The following is a 19,283-nucleotide window of genomic DNA, read 5'->3' as shown; positions in this document are numbered from 1 at the left end:
TATTCGTATTATAGTTTATGAAACATTCCAAATTGTAAAGTTAAGACTTAATTTATTATTGATTCAATTAATAATGTTAATTTTTATTAATTCACATAACCTATTATGACTAAATTGAAATATAATTAATTAATAAAAATTATTTAACAGTTTATTCTGATTTATTGATAATATTGGTAATTGAATTTTACTATTTTACAGTTGCTCTTTATATAGACAGTTGAATCCAGAAATATGTAAGTCGGTTCGGTAGTCGCAGTCGTTAGGGCAGTTAGTTTAGGCACTAGGTTAGGTCATGCGTCGGGGTTCGATCCCCGTAGGGTCCAAATTTTAATTTAATTCCGGGAATTAGTTTCAAGTTGTTCCGTATGTAAACAAACTGATATTAATTAATAAAATATATTTTTTTAAATTAATTTGTTGCAACTTTTTGCATATTGTTTAAATAAATAAAACAGAAGTGGCTTAAAAATATGGTCAAAAATGAGATACAAATGGTCTCAAATAGTCACCAATTATGGGCGGGGTCAACAAAGAGAAGGGGATAGTAGCAAACTTGTGACCACTTTAAACTTCCTCCTGATCAGTTGTGATAAATTTCTGACGAGATCCATCCAGAATCGTAAGAAAACTGGATTAAAGTGGTCAGGCGGCCTGACCATTTGTCTGACTATTCCTGATTTTATTTTTAGTAGGGTAGTTAGAAATATTTACATAAACATTTTCTTAAAATAATTAAAACACTTTAAAATGCAACATTTCGTGTTTGTTGGCGGGGAGAAATTTAAAATAGAAGTTAACGGCTTGAGACCTTATAAACTTTATATTAAAAAGAAATTTTTTTGATTTTAAATTTGTCCGGATAATCGAATATCCGGATAATAGGGGTCCGGATAATGGAGTCTCTACTGTATTTAAGAAATTTCATTTCTCGATATGTTATTTGTCATAATGTTCATTTACTCGAATTATCAAGTGACATAAAACGCATTTACTCGAATTCTCATAAGACATAACCTTTAAATCTACGAAATGTCATATTTCAGAAATTTTAATTTATAGAAATTTTATTTGTCATAATTTTCATTTATTCGAATAACATAAAATTTATTTGTCAGAAATTCCATTTGACATAATTTTCAAGCATCCGAATTACTTCTTAACCTATAATGCAAGTCACAGAAATTTCATTTGTCCTAAAATAACAATGAAATTTTCAAATATTTTTCTTATTTCTATTGTTATTTTAGGACAAATGAAATTTCTGTGACTTGCATTATAGGTTAAGAAGTAATTCGGATGCTTGAAAATTATGTCAAATGGAATTTCTGACAAATAAATTTTATGTTAAATGGTTATTCGAATAAATGAAAATTATGACAAATAAAATTTCTATAAATTAAAATTTCTGAAATATGACATTTCGTAGATTTAAAGGTTAAGTCTCATGGGAATTCGAGTAAATGGGTTTATGTCACTTGATAATTTGAGTAAATGAACATTATGATCAATAAAATTTCGAGAAATGAAATTTCTTAAATATGACATTTCGAAGATTTGAAGGTTATGTCACATGAGAATTTGAGTAAATGCGCTTTATGTCACTTGATAATTCGAGTAAATAAATATTATGACAAAATAAAATTTCGACAAATAAAATTTATGTAACATAATATTTCGAAGGTTTTAAAATTATGTCAAATGGCAATTCGGAGGATTAATAATTATGACAAATAATCATTCGGAAAAACAAAATGTATGTCAAAAAAATTTTCGACATATTAAAAATTATATTGAAAAACAATTCGACTATTTACACTGAGAAAAATGGAGTTTGAAAAACTGGGAGTCAATATTGAAAAAACAGGACTCAGTCCCCTACTTCGAAATTTTCACAATGAGGGAACGCAGGCGTGGAACCTGTCAAAATAAATGGCCGACGCGACGCGAAACGAGTGTTTCTTTTTATTCACTTCGTCAATTTTATATAAAAAAACAATAACCAATCATTAAAAAAAAGAAAAATATGTTAAATGCACTCTTTATATATTCATATTCATTAATTCACAAGTTTTATTCTTCCCACATCTTCGCGATAAATAACATGGAACAAATAAATGCGAAACTTCAGATTGATTAGAAAACGATTGATTTGACAAGCGACAATTTAAATATCGACGTAAAAAAATAATTAAATAAGAATTAGAATAAGTAAAAACATATGGACAGTTTTAAATACATCTAAAGTTATATGTGCCCCAATTTTGGAGCAAATTAACCCTTTGAGGGGCGGTGGGACGTATACGTCCTACCTACAAAAACCACAATATCTTTGACGAAGATGAATATTTTTTAGTCAAATTTAGTGCGTTCTCTTCAGGAAGAATAGGTCTTTAAAAATATGTAACCTAGATCATGTTAAAAAATTCCTATTGTTTAAAAAAATTCATAAATTATTGTTAAAAATCACGAACTTTTTAAACATTTTAAAATCGACTAAAAATTGTTACTTGGGGGTTCTTGGGGTCGCTGATTACGAATATAACATCAGCTTTTAAATATCAAAATGGCGGATCCAATATGGCAGACGATTTTTTAAAAATTGTTTAGTTTTACCTGAAACTTGTCACTCTGGGTTTCAGGGATCGCTGATGACGAATCTGATGTTAGCTTTTAAAAATTCAAAATGGCGGATCTAATATGGCGGAAGATTTTTTTAAATTGTCTAGTTTTACCTGAAACTTGTCACTCGGGGGTTTTTGGGATCGTTGATGACGAATCTAATGTTAGTTTTTAAATATTCGAAATTGCAGATCCAATATGACCGATGACAAATGGAAAAATTTATTTGATTGTCACAAAACTTGTTACTCGGTGTTGTTGCAGTCCCTGATTACCAATCTTTAGTCTATTTTTAATTTTAGAATGTGGATTAATAATTAGCGGAGAAATTTTTAAAATTAATAAACTGGAATATGTTTATTATAAAACTCCTGCTAATTTTAGACCAAAATTTCTAATTAGTCAGCAACTCAGTTTTTACAATTATCCAATTGATCTTAGAATTCTAAAAGGCATTAACTCTTGGAGTAAGTAGCAAGCAAATCTGAATAAATTTTGAAAATCTCATCAACCATATTGCAAACGCCATTTTGAATTTTAAAAAACTATCACCGAATTTGTAATCAGTGGCCGCGGTTCACCCGAGAACCAACTTTTAGGTCAATTGGATCAATTTCGTAAAAAGTCATCCGTCATATTAGATCCGCCATTTTTAATTTTTAAGAACTAATATCAGATTCATCATCAGCGATCCCTAAAACTCAAGAGTGACAAGTTTCAGGTAAAACTAAACAATTTTTAAAAAATGTCCGCCATATTGGATCCGCCATTTTGAATTTTTAAAAACTTACTTCAAATTCGGAATCAGCGACCCCAAAAATATTAAGACATGAGATGTAAAGAAAATCCGTCCATATGAATAATAATGTGCCCCTCAAAGGGTTAAATAAGAAACTTTGGAGAAATTAATTATTTGACCAGGGACACAAAAACTGAGGGACACTATTTACAAGATTATATCTTTTATAATTTTTACTTTTTATTTTTTTTAAGTTTGTTTATGGAATTCTTAAGATATTTTTAAATAGTTTATAACAGTAAAAAACGTGTTTTCCAAAAAAATCTTATTTAAACAGTTAAAATACTTTTAGAAAAAGTGAAAGTGACACTTGCAAAATCATGTTATTGTGAACTTTAATAAAGAAAAACATAGAAAAAATAAACAAAATAATTTATATCAATGGTTAAATCGCAATCCTTATTTTATTTTTAAAAACATGTAAGTATTAAAAAATAATTAGTTTTTATATTTAGGCTGTTTAAGTGAAAATAATGTGAGGGACATAAAGGTTAAAAGTTCCAGAGATTCGCCCATATCTACATGGCTATGCTTTCCACTCTCATGAAAATCTATTTAACGCTTTACGCAAAGTGCTTCCCCTTGCCACATTATAATTAGTCCTCACACTGAGAAAACTGGAGTATTGGACTAAACATTTGGAGGGACAAATCGTTCATATTTGAGAGTTAGCTATTGGATAACAATCTAAATGTTCAAATACACCATTGACAGATATTCGTGCCATTTCTCTTGGAGGTAAAATGAGTTTATAACAGAGGGACAAATTAACCATCTTGAGAAATCCCTTCCTTATCCGGCGCGAAATGAATAAATATGGCAACCTAACCCCTAAATTAAATACATAAAATGTCAGAAAAATAATTTCGCGCGCATTAGATCGTACACATTTTCCGCGCAACTTTTAACCCTCAGATATAATGGGAGAGAATATACAAGTAGATTTCCATTACCAATTCAAAATTTATTTTAGAAGGACTATTTAAGGATTGTCACCGGCAATATAAGGAAATGAGAGAAAATTATAAAAATTTGACAGTTTAATCTTTATATTATTTTAGAAACATATGATTTTTTTCATAATTTTTTACCACGTAGTTTTTTCTTAAAAAAATAAAATAAATTTGCAATTTAACATAGGCTCTTATGGGAGCTCAGATAAATATTAGAAAAAAAGTGTGAAGGAAATGAGAGAAAAATCTGTGGTTTTGTATATGGATAGACAATGTCAAAAAGTTTAAACTGGAAGATTTTAGAAAAAGTTTACCACAGATTTAATGAATAAATAATTATTAAAGTTTTAGTTTTCAGAACAGTAATAATTGTATAGGGTAGAAGCACCAGTTTTGGCCACTTTAACACCAGTTTTGGTCACTAGTTAATACTTCTCGTAATTATTTATATTATAGTTTATTTAAGTATTTTACTTAAAGAAATACTTAAAATCCTGTAGTACTATATTATTATAATAAGAAATATTAATTGTAGTAAATAATTAAATAAAAATTTTATAAAAATGGCCACAAACGGTACAGTGGCCACAAACGGTACTTCCCAGTAAAAAAAAACTAATTCAAATGAATTGAAACGAATTAACATTTTTGGTAGGCTCCAATTCGTATTTGTCACAAAGCGGGATTCACTCAAGCTCTTTGTATATTCAATTGAATTTAATTCAATATGTACCAATTTGTCCAAACGAATTCGCATTCGAAAGAAATGGCCAAGGAATGCATTGAATTTGTGCTAACGAATTGAAAAAAATTAAAGGCTCAAAACTTGTCCAGTGAATTGGTACGGATAGAAGGTTCGGAAGTTCAATACAGTTTCACGAATTCAGGAAAATTGCATCATGGCTCCAATTCGTATTTGTCACAAAGCGGGATTCACGAAAGCTCTTTGTGAATTCTTTTTAATTCATTTCAATTAGTTTTCGTTTACTGGGTTCTACCCTAAGTATCAAACACAAAAACACATGAAAATGTGGCAACATCGCAACAACACACAACCTCAAAAAAATACAAATTTGATCTGTACATTTGAAATTAATAATATTCCTTAAACATAAGTTAATAACTTTCATGTTTCTTTTGCATCATAATTATATTTTACATTTGTTTATTGTAATTTTCGTGTTCTCAACACTAAAAAATTTGAGGTTAACCTCTGACAATATACTATATTCCAGTCGTACCAACCATATGTCGACTATGTTGTGTAATGGTTTTTAGCACTTTTTCAAAAAATTAATTAAATACATTTTTTAATATTTTAGTCTTGAAAAAATTTTATCATTAATTTTTACATCTTTTTTGAATGTTTTTTTTTTTAAATAAAATAAATATATAGGATTTTTGATTAAAATTATGAAACTGAAATTATTTTTTGAGGTTGCAAACATGCAAGATTTTACATGGGAGTAATGGGAACAATCCCCTTGCCCCTCACCACAGCTGTGACAATCCTTAACTCTCTTCATAAGCAAAGGAAACATACACTTTTTGATCCTCCGAATTTGACACTCCAGTTTTCTCAGTGCAGTAAATAAAAAATATTTTAAAAAATATTTTCTCAAAAGCGCCCCCTACAGCGCAGCGCCCTGTGCGACCGCACAGGCGCGCACTACCCTAAAGCCGGCATTGTTTTCATGTGGACGTAAATATATGCCATCTAATCGATCTTTCTTTACTGAGGATAGGAACATGAATAAATTTTCTTATTTTTTTCAGTTTGGGATCTTAGACAACATACAACGAAACCAATTTTTTCCTTAAAAGAAATGAAAGAGTATGTAAGTTCAATGGTAACAAATAGAGATGAAAAATATTTGGTTTGTGCAAGTGGAGACGGATGCCTTACAACTTTAAACATTCCTGCAAAAAAACTTCATGTACAGGTAAATTATATTTCTTATTATGTGGTCTTAACACTGAAACATTTTTACTTTTTTTTGTTATTACATTAATAATATTTTACTTTAATTAAATAAAGAAAATAATTGAGGGGCTGGAAGCTATAATGTATTACGCGCCATGTTAAGTGAATGGCGCGTAACACATTATAGCATCCAGCCCCTCAATTGAACTACTTTATCAATTTCAATAACAGTTGTGCATGTGGAACACACGTGTGAACTTTATAACCAAAATGGTCTAGTTTTATGCGTAAACAATTTTATTAAAAAATGAAATTAGTACCTTTATATATTTCAACAAAATTTCCTCAATTCCATTTCAGTAGTAAATTTCTTACTTTGGTATCCATTATTTTAATTAATTACACTGGTTTACAGTGAAAATGTCAATCGAAGAAAACATTTTTTTTTTTAATAGTAGGTGCTTTTTGAGTACGAAAATTATAGTTTTAATTTTTTCCCCTCGTGCAGTTTTTCTGTAGCTTCAAATTTTGCATTTAAGAGGTTAAACGTCACTTAAACTTACCTGTAGAAAAATAAGCTTATCAAAATATAATAAATGAGGTATCATTGGAAAGGTTATTAAATTACCTTTCGATCCATAGGTCACAGAATAAAATTCAATGAAAATTGAGAAAGTTACAGTCGATTAAAGATTAAATTTCATGCCAATTTTGATGATTTTTTGACACTTAAGTAACTTCTACTATTTTTTTCTACATTAAACAAGAAAAAATGTTTTGATTTTAATTTTTTTATTGATAGACTATATGATTACAAAAATTTTAAGCCCTTGTGGAGCTCGATTGGGTTTAAAATGACAATTCTACACTAAATTTAGTGAACGAAACTACTTTCCTCATTTTTAGTATCCTATAAACATTTGCAGCAAAAATTCAAGTAATAAAATTTATTTAAGCCCTAAAGTGACTAACATCACTAATCAAGGGTTTATGATGTCGTAGATTTTAAATCGAATGATAGTTTTTCAAATTTCAAAATGGCGGATTCAATATGGCGGACAAATTTTTAAAAATCGATGAAATTCGTCTTAAATTCGTTACTCGGGGGTTTTCGGAGTCGCTGATTTTGAATCCGATGTCGGATTTCGAAAATTCAAAATGGTAGATTCATAATGGTGAACGAGTTTTATAAAAATCCATCGAATTCGCACCTATTGGATCCACAATTTTGAATTTTTGAAACCTGACATCCGATTCGTAATCAACGACTCCGAAAACCCCCGAGTAACGAATTTAAGACGAATTTCATCGATTTTTAAAAACTTGTCCGCCATATTAGATCCGCCATTTTGAAATTTAGAAAACTAACATTGGATTTAAAATCTACGACATCAGAAACCCTGGATTAGTGATGTTAGTCACTTTAGGGCTTAAATAAATTTTATTACTTAAATTTTTGCTGCAAATGTTTATGGGATACTAAAAATGAAGAAAGAAGTTTCGTTCACTAAATTTAGTGTAGAATTGTGTAACGTGGCGTTACGAATTCTCCCGCGTCTGCTGCGAATCGGGCGATTGAACCCGGAAAAGGCCGAAGGGCCTCGAGGGTGTCAATCGCCAAATTCGCGGACAGACGCGACACTTGTTGCCTAGACTCGTTGCGCATATCAGTGTCGGTATTTCTGTGTCAATCTGTTCTGTTCGCCTCCTTTTCTGTCGAGTGTTAAATTGTGACCAAACTCTACGGAAACTTAAGTAAGTCAAATAAATAGTATTTTATATTATTTCTTTGTTTCTCTTCTCCTTTCCCACCTTTTTCCCTTAATTATAATTGGAAATCCGGGCAACCAATTATAATTGTCATTTTTAATCCAATCAAGGTCCACAAGGGCTTAAAATTTTTGTAATCATTAGTCTATCAATAAAAAAATTAAAATCAAAACATTTTTTCCTGTTTAATGTACACCTAGAGAAATGATTTATTTGAATTAAATAAAATTCATTTCAAACAAATAAAAAAGGATATTTGTCACAGAACCAACTAAACTTTTATTTAGCTCAAATAATATTTTTTATTTGAATTAATATATTTCGTTTAAATATCCATTTTTATTTAAATGAAAAAAATTTTATATTTTCTTTAAATATATTTTATATTTAGAGCAAATAAAAAACACTTTTCATTTTAATAAATCCTGTAAGCATTCTAAAATATTAAAATTCATTTATAACCTTCAAATAAATTTAACAATCACAATCACTAATGGAACTTTTAATATTCATTAAAATAAATGTTTATTTTTATAAGAATATTTGTTAAATAAAGTCAGGTTTTTTTATTGTTAGTCATTTTACTTTACTTTTTCACTTCATATGTAAAAGTCTACTGTCACATTTTTCTCACAAAATCTCAAATAAGACACTAAAATGTAAATGAAATCACATACAAATCTGTTACTTTGTACTAATTAAAATTTTCACTTAAAAAGAAAAATTCTGTACTTAAATCAATTAAATTTGTTAACTATTCATGATGAATAAACCTCTTATAATTGTACGCGTTAAACTGTTAAAAGCTACAAATATACTATTTCATAAATTGCAAATATATTTCTTTATTTTAGATTAATTAGTGCATTTATTTGAAATAAATATTAGTTTATTTATTTTAAATAAAATATTTATTTGCAACAAATAAATTTTTCTTAAATATACACTTTTAGTTAAAATAAATAACTTTTTTCTCTGGGTGTAGAAAAAATAGTAGAAGTTACTTAAGTGTCAAAAAATCATCAAAATTGGCATGCAATTTGATCTTTAATCGACTGCAACTTTCTCAATTTTCATTGAATTTTATTCTGTGACCTATGGATCGAAAGGTAATTTAATAACCTTTCCAATGATACCTCATTTATTATATTTTGATAAGCTAATTTTCCTACAGGTAAGTTTAAGTGACGTTTAACCTCGAAAATGCAAAACTTGAAGCTACAGAAAAACTGCACGAGGGGAAAAAATTAAAACTATGATTTTCTTACTCAAAAAACACCTACTATTCGAAAAAAAATGTTTTATTCGATTGACAAAAAAAAGTTATTAATTTGTAAACCTGTGTTATAAATTTCGATTTGATATATGCAAACAATTTACTTGGTAATTGACAAGAATTTATTACTTTATTAACTAATGCAAAAATTGCTTTTTTTAAAAGGAAACAATTGCTTTGCGTGTATTGCTTTTGTACTTTGGCAAAAATTGCCTAATATGTAAAAAGCACATTTTGCCTATTATTTTTTGAGTGTTCAATAGGGTAGGCCGAAATTTTTTTTTAAATCATATTCTAATAGTAGAACTAACTTGTAACGACTGTATTCTAGAACTCTGTTACAATCTGCAATCAGGTTATGTAACAGATATGTAACAAGTTAGGAACAGATGTTCTATAACGCTGTGACCTCACTGTTATGGAATATACTAACTTATAGAACGCATTTGCTGGGTTGTTCTTTTCATGATAATTTAGCTTCCTCATTTAAATGGTTTTACGAATATTTGCTAAAATATGTGACGCGTCGCGAAGAAAAGCACCTAAGAAGCATATCGAAAATTTTACAGGAGGAGGAAAAAAGGAAAGAGAAAATCAACTCTTAGCACGAATTTCTGTTTTGTAAATCATTATTACGAAAGTATTTCAGATAAGTATTTGATAAAAATTAATTTTGAGTTCAGATAATTAAAAAGTAATCTTTAATTTATCTCAAACAATCATAATCCGAAAATCGATTTTTTGCTTCTTAGGTGCTTTTTTTCGCGACGCGTCACATATAATCTTTTTATGTTCCAATTGCTTCATTTTTTATGGTAAAAAGATTATTTTGAAGAGTTGAGATAAGTTTCTAAAAATTCAATATTTTAATTTTTAGTTCAATATACAAATAGTTATTAAAAATATAAATATTGGTAAAATGTGTATTTTATAGTTTATATATATTATCAATCGATTTGTTTTCGTGTCAGGAATATAATTTTGACAAGAGTTAATTTAAGGCGTACTTGCGTTTGCGAAGGCAAAAAATAGGCCCCACTTTAATGTTTTTTTCACAGTCATTTTATTTAAAATATTAAAAACGATTATTGCACCTTAAAGTACATTATAAAAACTAAAAAAAGAAAAAATTGTTTCGTTTTTTAACCGTTATTTACGGTTCGTAAAGTGCCCCAAAAATTGTCGATCTCAAATTTGTAAGAGTTTGCGGTGCCCCGCATAAAGACTCTCCTGACTGTCTAAAATCAAAAAAACAAAATTTATTCTTTAGTATGGGTGATTCTCCAAAAAACCTCATTTTGCATGTAATCAAGATTTTCTAAATAATTATAATCATTTGGGAAAATACCAAGTCATATTTCCCTATTTTATCACTTTTTCTAAATGTTCTGCAAGAAAAAGTTGTAAAATTTTATTGTTTAATACATTTTTAAAATATTTTACCACCTCAAAATCGATTTTCTAACCTGTCATCTAAGTGCTTTTCATTTTTTCAATAGGTAAAACAATTATTTAAAACATGAAAATTGGTACTTTATTAATTTTTTCTAAAAGTTATGATATTTAAGAATAATTTTCAAAAATATAAATAAAATATGTCGTGTAGTTTTTTTAAATATAGAAAATGAAATTTGTCATGTAGTACCGCGTCATTCCTCTCACTCGTTGAATATTATCCAATATTTTTGCTGTGGGTAGAGATATTGATTAATTATTGTGATCAATATTTAAATTAACATCTCTAATATTAATTTCTTAAGTTACTTTTTAAAAAATGTCATTATTTTGCGTTAAAAAAATTAAAATTGAGAAATAAGCAGAGATTCACAACCTAAAGCGTCATTCCTCTCACCCCTAATAAAAACAATATTAATATATATAAATTGATCGCAAATTTTTTTCACATAAAGTTATCCTTTATAAACATGATAGGGCATTCTAAGCTGGAGGAAAATTATTTGTCAATTAAATAAAATTAAAAAATGTTGAAATCGTCATTCCTCTCACCCGTCATTCCTCTCACTTTTTTGAATAAAAATTAAAAATTGATATGATTGTCGGTTGTTTACAAACTGCCAGTGAAAAGTGAACCTAAAATGTATGAAAAATAATTTTTGACAATTGTTTAAAGAGATTTTTGATAACTGTAAGTATTTCAAAATCTATAAAATTTATAGATAATATTAATAAATTATAATTTTTAAATAATTTTTTGTAAATAGAAAAATATATATAATAAAAAACGCCGGCGCCAAATTTTAACCTCTTAATTTTTTTGTAAATTTTAATTTAAAATATATACTTTAAAAGCTAAAAGTTAGCATGATCATGCTATAGAGGTGGTAGATTTTTGAAAGCTCAATATAATTGACTGCATTAATCCATAAATAATAATTTTTTTTCTTTTCTGTTTGTAACTCACAAAAAGGAGTATTTCGGGAGAATCACCCAGTATACATTAATTGTGGACGTATATGATGAAATTAAAAAAAAGTAAAAAAACGAAAATGCGGTACTTTTAAAGTCAAAAATTCAAAAGATCAAAATCTTGATTTCTTAAAAATTGACTTTAAAAGTACCGCATTTTCGTTTTTTTTTACTTTTTCTTGATTTCATCATATACGTCCACTAGGTATTAATGTATACTAAAGAACAAATTTTGTTTTTTTGATTTTAGACAGTCAGGAGAGGCTCTATGCGGGGCACCGCAAACTCTTACAAATTTGAGATCGCAATGTTTGGGGCCCTCTACAAATCGTAAATAACGGTTAAAAATAGAAAAAAAATTTTCTTTTTTTAGTTTTTATAATGTACTTTTAGGTGCAATAATCGTCTTTAATATTTTAAATAAAATGACTGTGAAAAAAACATTAAAGTGGGGCCTATTTTTTGCCTTTGCAAACGCAAGTACGCCTTAAATTTCTATATAGAATAAAGTTATTTCAAAAAATACAAAAAAATTTTTTTTTAAATTTAAAAAATATTGTAAAAAAAATTTTGTGGATATATTTGGAAATTCTTGTGTCAGATTTGAGGTATTTATGGCTGCAATAAGCCTACAAAATTTCAGGACAATCCGTCAAAACATGTCTGAGATAAGTTGTACACAATATTTGGTGACATACTCACATACACATCTGGACATCTTAATTGAGTTATATTTGTGAGTAGGTATTGGTTCCAAATATATATAAATATAAATTTTACAGACAGAAGAATATGACGAAGAATTGACGTGCCTTGGCCTTTTTAAATGCGAAACAAAAATTTTGAGCGCTACAAGTAAAGGAAAGTTGTATCTTTTTAACTGGAACGAATTTGGCCTTCATTCGGACGAAGTTCCAAGCTTAACAAAAAATGCCATCAATTGTATGATTCCCATAACAGAAAATGTGGCCATTACAGGAGGCGAAGATGGACGTCTAAGGTAAATTTCTATAACAATAATACAAATAAAAAATTATTACTGGTTCTTTTTTAATTTCAGTATAATTTGATATTTTCAGAGCAACAAGTCTTTTTCCAAATCGGCACCTAGGAGTTGTCGGGCAACACAATTTTCCTGTTGAAAGACTTGACATTAACAATGACGGAACGTTAATTGCTTCTTCATCTTATGACAGTGATGTAAAATTTTGGAATGTTGAATATTTTGAAGACTTAGATATTTCTTTGAAATTAAAAGGAGGAAAACAACGACAAATAAAACACAATCTTCCGAGTAGCAAAGCAACTAATGCGTCTGATTTTTTTGCCGATTTGTAAAATATAACTAGCTGCAGATGTTGCGTAACATTTCTACACTTTAACGTTTGTAAAAAGTTTGAATGATTGTTTTAAGAAATTTTAATTACTTTTAGTGTCTAGAAAATCATTCAAAATTTTGACAAAGTTTTTCTAAAAGACAAAAAATACGAATTTTGTAACATATTTTTTAAGTAAAAAATCTTAAAACAGATTGGAAAAATCAATCACATTAAATTATTGATTTTGTTTATTTCTTTAAAATTAGCACATCGTCCAATTTCGCGGTCGTCTTGGTTATTTCCGCTTTTACATTGAACATGTCTCTTTTAATTAAAATTTTATTATTTGACATAATTTTAACAAATTTATACACGCCATAATCATGTTTTAAGATTAAATTATCTATCTATTGTATGAATTTCTGTTAAAATTAAAACATTTTTTTTAATTCACGGGAGATAAGAGCAAAAAATGCTTTTACCGCATGCCCAGGAAGTTCCCACTTGCGCTGGCGTATGTCGGACTTAACGCACAAAATGCAAGGATAAAAATAAACCTTAGATGCCTGCTTTAGGCAGTCACGAATACCGACTAAAAAAACTTCTTGATCCCCTGGGTTTTGAACCTTTCATCCACCTACGGAACTACCTTACAGCTTCAGACTTCGCAGATAAATGGTCCCATTTAGTCACCGTGCCCTGACGAAATTGCATTTAAAATAAAAAAATATTGAACCGGATATAAGTAAGTTTTAAAAGTATAATTGAGAAGCTGGATGCTATAATGTTTTACGCGCCATGTTAAGTGAATGGCGCGTAACACATTATAGCATCCAGCCAATTATATGACAGCAATTTAAATCCAAAAGTATATGAATGTACATAGGTATTATATTACATATTATATTTCATTATAACCTCTAAAACGTCAGTACCGTGGTATGTCTCTTCATTAAAATATCAAGTTTTAATCAATAATTTTTAATTAAAAATCTTCAAATTGGAACTCAGCATTTTCTTTAACATGAATTACACATACATGTATGTGATTATTTTTTGTGTATAATACAATTTACAATACGTCTTTCATATTAATAAACAGTAAAATTCTTTTGTCGACAAATTTGTCCAATTTTACAAGATTTATTTACTTGCAGTAAAAGAATTTTAACCCAATTATAATGCTATTTAAAATTTTTAACATAAAATCTGATCTATTAGCAATAAATAACAGTTGAAGAAGTTATAAAATTATATGATTTTAATATTTAAAAAATATTTTTTATAGAAAAACGAATTGTACAAAAAAACCAGTCATTACCGTGTCACTACTAACCTATTAAAGTAGACACTATTTAAAGTTCAATAGTTCAACAATTTGATTTCAACGATCCTAAAAATTAAAACATATTTAAATGAATATTTAACAATAGTACTAAGGAGCCGTTCATAAACTACGTCACGCCTTAGAGAGGGATAGGGGGTAGAAATAATTTTTTGTGACGTTCTGTAGAAAAAATGGCGCCAAGCATGTAAACTTTGTGACGTGACGAAGTGAGGAAATTTATTTATTTATCAGAATATTTATAGTTATTTATTTGTTTATATACCTGTCTTTAGCCTACATAACTTGGTTATACAAGTGTCTCTTTACAATTTTTCTCTCATACAATATTTTCTATTTCTATACTTAATACTAAATTTTGCGCCTACAGAGCGACTTGAAAATTGGGAGTACTCGAATTTTGCCTGGACCACCCGTCTAATGGGTAAAAATACATTTTTTTCAACCTTAGATTTAAATTGTCGATAGTGTTTTCTAATATTTGTGTGAATAGATTTTGACAAAAGTTTAATTTGCAACGTATTGTAGTCAGAAGAACTTTTTCTTCTATTCAAAAGATTATTTTTAGCACGAATATCCCCAGATAGCAAAGTGCGCGCACGGTGCCAGACACAGTGCTAGCATGCGTGCGAAATAATTCGCACCTCGTGCTATCACTGGACCACACAGATACGTCCTCATATGAGAACAAGACTGCTTTCACTGTTCCCAAATTTACGCGTGTCTCTCGCGTTCATTCAATATAATATAAATATATGAATTATTAATAATTATAATAATAAATATTATTGATATTATTTCTATGCATATATGTGTATTTATATATTTAATAACAATAAGTTATTATTTTAATAACTATATTATTTTCATATCAATAATGAATTACTCACAATATAAATGTTATTTAAAATAGTAATTTAAAAAAAAAATTTTTGTAGAAAAAGATAATTTTTGTTAATTTGGTTCCTTTTTTTTAACAGATTTTTAATATTATTTACAAACATGTTCACAAGTTTTTATTCACAACACTTATAATTTATACAGATTAAATAATAATTTTATTATTTTATATAACGCTTAAAATGAAAAATATCCGCTCGCATGTGGGATCGAACTCAGGTCCCCCGCCCTGACGCATACCGGAAGTCTATAACGCAACGCATTTAAACCGCACGGCCACTGATGGCTGGATGAGAACTCTCCTAATCTACTATATCAGTGCCAGTGCCGTATATTTTCTGATTTTAAATGATATTTATTTTTATTAATAATATATTATTTAAATATTATTGATAATGAATATTTATTCAATATGATGCAGTTTCAGGAATATTTATTGCACAATTTAATTATCTATAATAATTTTTTAAATATTTATAAAAAAATTTGTTTTCTAAATTTATCTCTCTTTATATGTATGAGTGTAACAATTAATAATTAAATAAATAAATAAAAATATTAATATTTATTTATTATAATTGATAACTTAATGTTAATTATTTTTATTTTAAATAATAATATAAAGAATTTACTAAAAATATAGTACTAAATGATTTATAAATATTTACATTTAATATTATTTAATTAAGTGCGCACGGTAATAAATAAACTAAATATTGTGTAAAGATAATAATTTTTCAAGTTTGAATTAAGAAAATCTATTTTTGATTGATAACAAAAGATTCATGAAATTTTCTTAAAACTAATTTTAAAAGATTAGGTAAATTAATAGGGTTGTTACGATCCTAATTATTATAATTTCCCTAATGTTTCCCGATTTTATTTTAAAATTAATTAAAATAGGGACGGGGTAGTAAATAACAAGAAATTACTTTAGTTGAACAAATATATGTGTATTTTATGAAATAAGATAAAATTGATGAAAATAAGAGATGGACATAGGCTTTCCCTATATTAAAGAACCAGTAGAACCAGGTAGAATCAGGAGCCTACTTGCTTTAAGTTGGTTATTGTCACGTAAGTTCCAATTTCAAACCAGTAGATAAGTATTTTCAGCTGGTTTGAATTTAGAATGTCAAGTTCAAAATGAACTGGTCTCAGTTTGAACATTACAGTCAACCGGAAATTCCAAATAGGTTACATTGTACAACATGAACTTGTTTCAACTTGGATATCGATTCACAATTGGAAATCCAAGGTGGTTAAAATTGAACAGATAGTTTTGAAAAAAAATATTTGTGGAAAAAATAATAAAAAATTCTTATGACCATTAATAACTTTATATTCTTAGCACGCTCCAAACATACAAACATTTTAATTAAACTGGAAGAATTAAATTAAAACTTGAACCCTATGGGAATCGAACCCCGTACGTATGACCTATCTATCTAAACGCTTAACGACCGCGGCTACCGAATCGACGTGAGAAATATTTTTCGACCTGTCTATATAAACTGCAACTTTGAAAAACGTAAGTTTATGTAAAATATTATAATTTTTGTAAGTACCTATAAAAATACAAGCAGAAATTAAAATATTTATAGAGATTTGCAAATATATGCTATTATGTAAAAAATTTTAATTAAATATTTAATACATTTTTTCTCAAATGTCATTTGACCGCTTTGTAATTTTTTGCAAAAAATAATAACATTAAGCGAAATAAAAAACTGAAAATTCGTAAAAATTAAAATTCCCAAAATGACTATGCCAGACCAGCTCAACTGTGTTAAAAAAATTTCATTGATTTTCTAAAATGTTAAAACTTTTATGAATACCAAAATTTTTTTGGGGGGTTTCAAGAAGAGACTACTGAGTATACTTCCTATGAGTTTCATTGCAACAGGAGCGGTCGAACACATAAATAATTAAAATTGTTTATAAAATTGTTATTAAAAATAATGAATTTTTAAATTTACAATCATGCAAATATTTTCTATTAAAAGAGTGTAAAAAATGTTGTGTAAATAGTGTAAGTTTCATTAATTTATTGTAAACGGCTTTTGAGTTATTAATTTTTTTTAAATTTTGTAATATTTTGTTAATGCAAAAAATATAACAAAAATTTAAAATTTCAAAAAAACGGTTAAAAGTGTTTTATTGTTTTGTTGTGAACTACTAATTTTCATAAAATTTCAAAATTCACAAAATTACAAATAGCAACAGTAACAAATTCATAAAAATATCAATTCGAGAAATGCAAATTCGCAAAAATAAAATTAGCAAAACAACAATTAGCAGAAATAATGATACACAACAAAGCAGTTTCGCAAAAAATAACAATTAGCAAAAGTATATCTAACAATTTGTAAAACTTTCAATTGCGAAGAATGCAAGTTTGCAAAAATAACAAATTTGCAAAATAACAGTAAACTAAAATAAATATTTGTAAAAATGTAAATTTGCAATAATAATTCTTTGCAAAAATAACAATTGGCGAAAATGACAATTTATTTTCGCTAATTTTTTTTTGTTTTGTAATTTCTCAATGTTAATTTTAATGTAATTTTTGTCTTGTTCAACAGAACAAGTGGCAATTGTTTAAAGATTTAGATTAGATTTAGATTTTTTTATTTTAGTTCATGCTTTTTCTGTTATTTACTAAAAAAATTTTTTTTCTTTTTTACTTGTACTTATACAATATTTGACTCTTTATAATATTTAAAATTTGCATATGCAACTAAAAGACAATTTTATTTGACTTGACTAAGTTGCTTATATAAAAATATGTTTAATTGTTTGTATTGATAACAAGGTATTGAGTTCTATATTTTATATATGTAGATATACTAGTTTTTATTGAATTTAGAAAATGAAAGAATTGAATATAATTTGTATATATTATATTGATGTTTTGAGATAATAGGTATTGTAAATGAAAAATATAATTTGTTTTTTAAAAATAAATTCTGTAATTATTGAATTTTTAAGTAAATTTGATAATGTAAAGTTGTTTTCCCTACTAAAAATCCCTGTATAAGATCTTGTACAAGAAAATGCACACGTTCAGCAGCTGAACTTGTACAAGTTCTGGTAAGAACATGTACAATTTCTTGTACCAGGATTTGGAACAAGTTCTTGTATTAGAACTTGTACAAGAAAATAAACTTGTACAAGAAAATGTACAAGATTTTGTACAAGTTCAAGTACAAGTATTTGTACATGAACACGTTCATGTTCTTGCACAAGTATATTTATAAATAATTTTTTTTTAGAAAATTGGATCAAGTAAATTAATAAATAATTTTTTTTTTAAATTGGCATTTTAATAACTTATAAGCATTAAGACTCTCCACTTTAGGCAAGCCAAAAACTATTGCGCAGCTCTAAAAGCTTATAAAAACTACTGCGCAGCCTTTAATGTTTTTAATTTTTACAACTTAAAAATAATGTTTAGAGAAAATGTACAAGTACTGGCACAAGAACTTGTACAAGATCTTGTACAAGATCTTGTACAAAATCTTGTACGGGTTCATGTGCAAGTTTATTTTCTTGTACAAGTAGTCGTACATTTTCTTGTACAAGTTCTAATACAAGAACTTGTTCCAAATCCTGGTACAAGAAATTGTACATTTTCTAACCAGAACTTGTACAAGTTCAGCTGCTGAACGTGTGCATTTTCTTGTACAAGATCTTATACAGGGATTTTTAGTAGGTTTGAATGCAATTTTTAAGATTTTCTTGTTGTATAGATTTTAGTAATGTAGGATGCCATTGGTAATTGTTAGAATGTGTTATGATGTTTATTAGAGTTTGTGTATAGTAAATATATTGATATATAGGTTTTCTTAATTCTTTTATCTATAATTTTACGAATGATTCATAATTCTTTTTAAATTGACTTGGAAAATCATAAAATTAATTTGTATAATTTTTTATTGTTCCATT

General features: G+C 27.5%; 1 protein-coding gene across 1 annotated transcript in view; it reads left to right on the top strand.

The window, feature by feature from the left end:
* Positions 1-13,505, top strand: part of LOC122500975 (WD repeat-containing protein 55 homolog) — a 65,647-nt gene extending 52,142 nt beyond the window's left edge. Inside the window, exons 5-7 of the mRNA XM_043610164.1 lie at positions 6,151-6,317; positions 12,554-12,771; positions 12,851-13,505. Coding sequence (XP_043466099.1) covers positions 6,151-6,317; positions 12,554-12,771; positions 12,851-13,109 — 644 coding nt within the window. The 3' untranslated portion in view covers positions 13,110-13,505. The remainder of the gene's footprint in view (positions 1-6,150; positions 6,318-12,553; positions 12,772-12,850) is intronic.
* The last annotated feature ends 5,778 nt before the right edge of the window (positions 13,506-19,283 follow it).

This window comes from Leptopilina heterotoma, unplaced genomic scaffold (assembly GCF_015476425.1).
Source record: "Leptopilina heterotoma isolate Lh14 unplaced genomic scaffold, ASM1547642v1 Lhet_1922, whole genome shotgun sequence".
NCBI lineage: Eukaryota > Metazoa > Arthropoda > Insecta > Hymenoptera > Figitidae > Leptopilina > Leptopilina heterotoma.
Note: the sequence above shows the minus strand (reverse complement) of the source record. Positions and strands in the feature narration are given on the sequence as shown.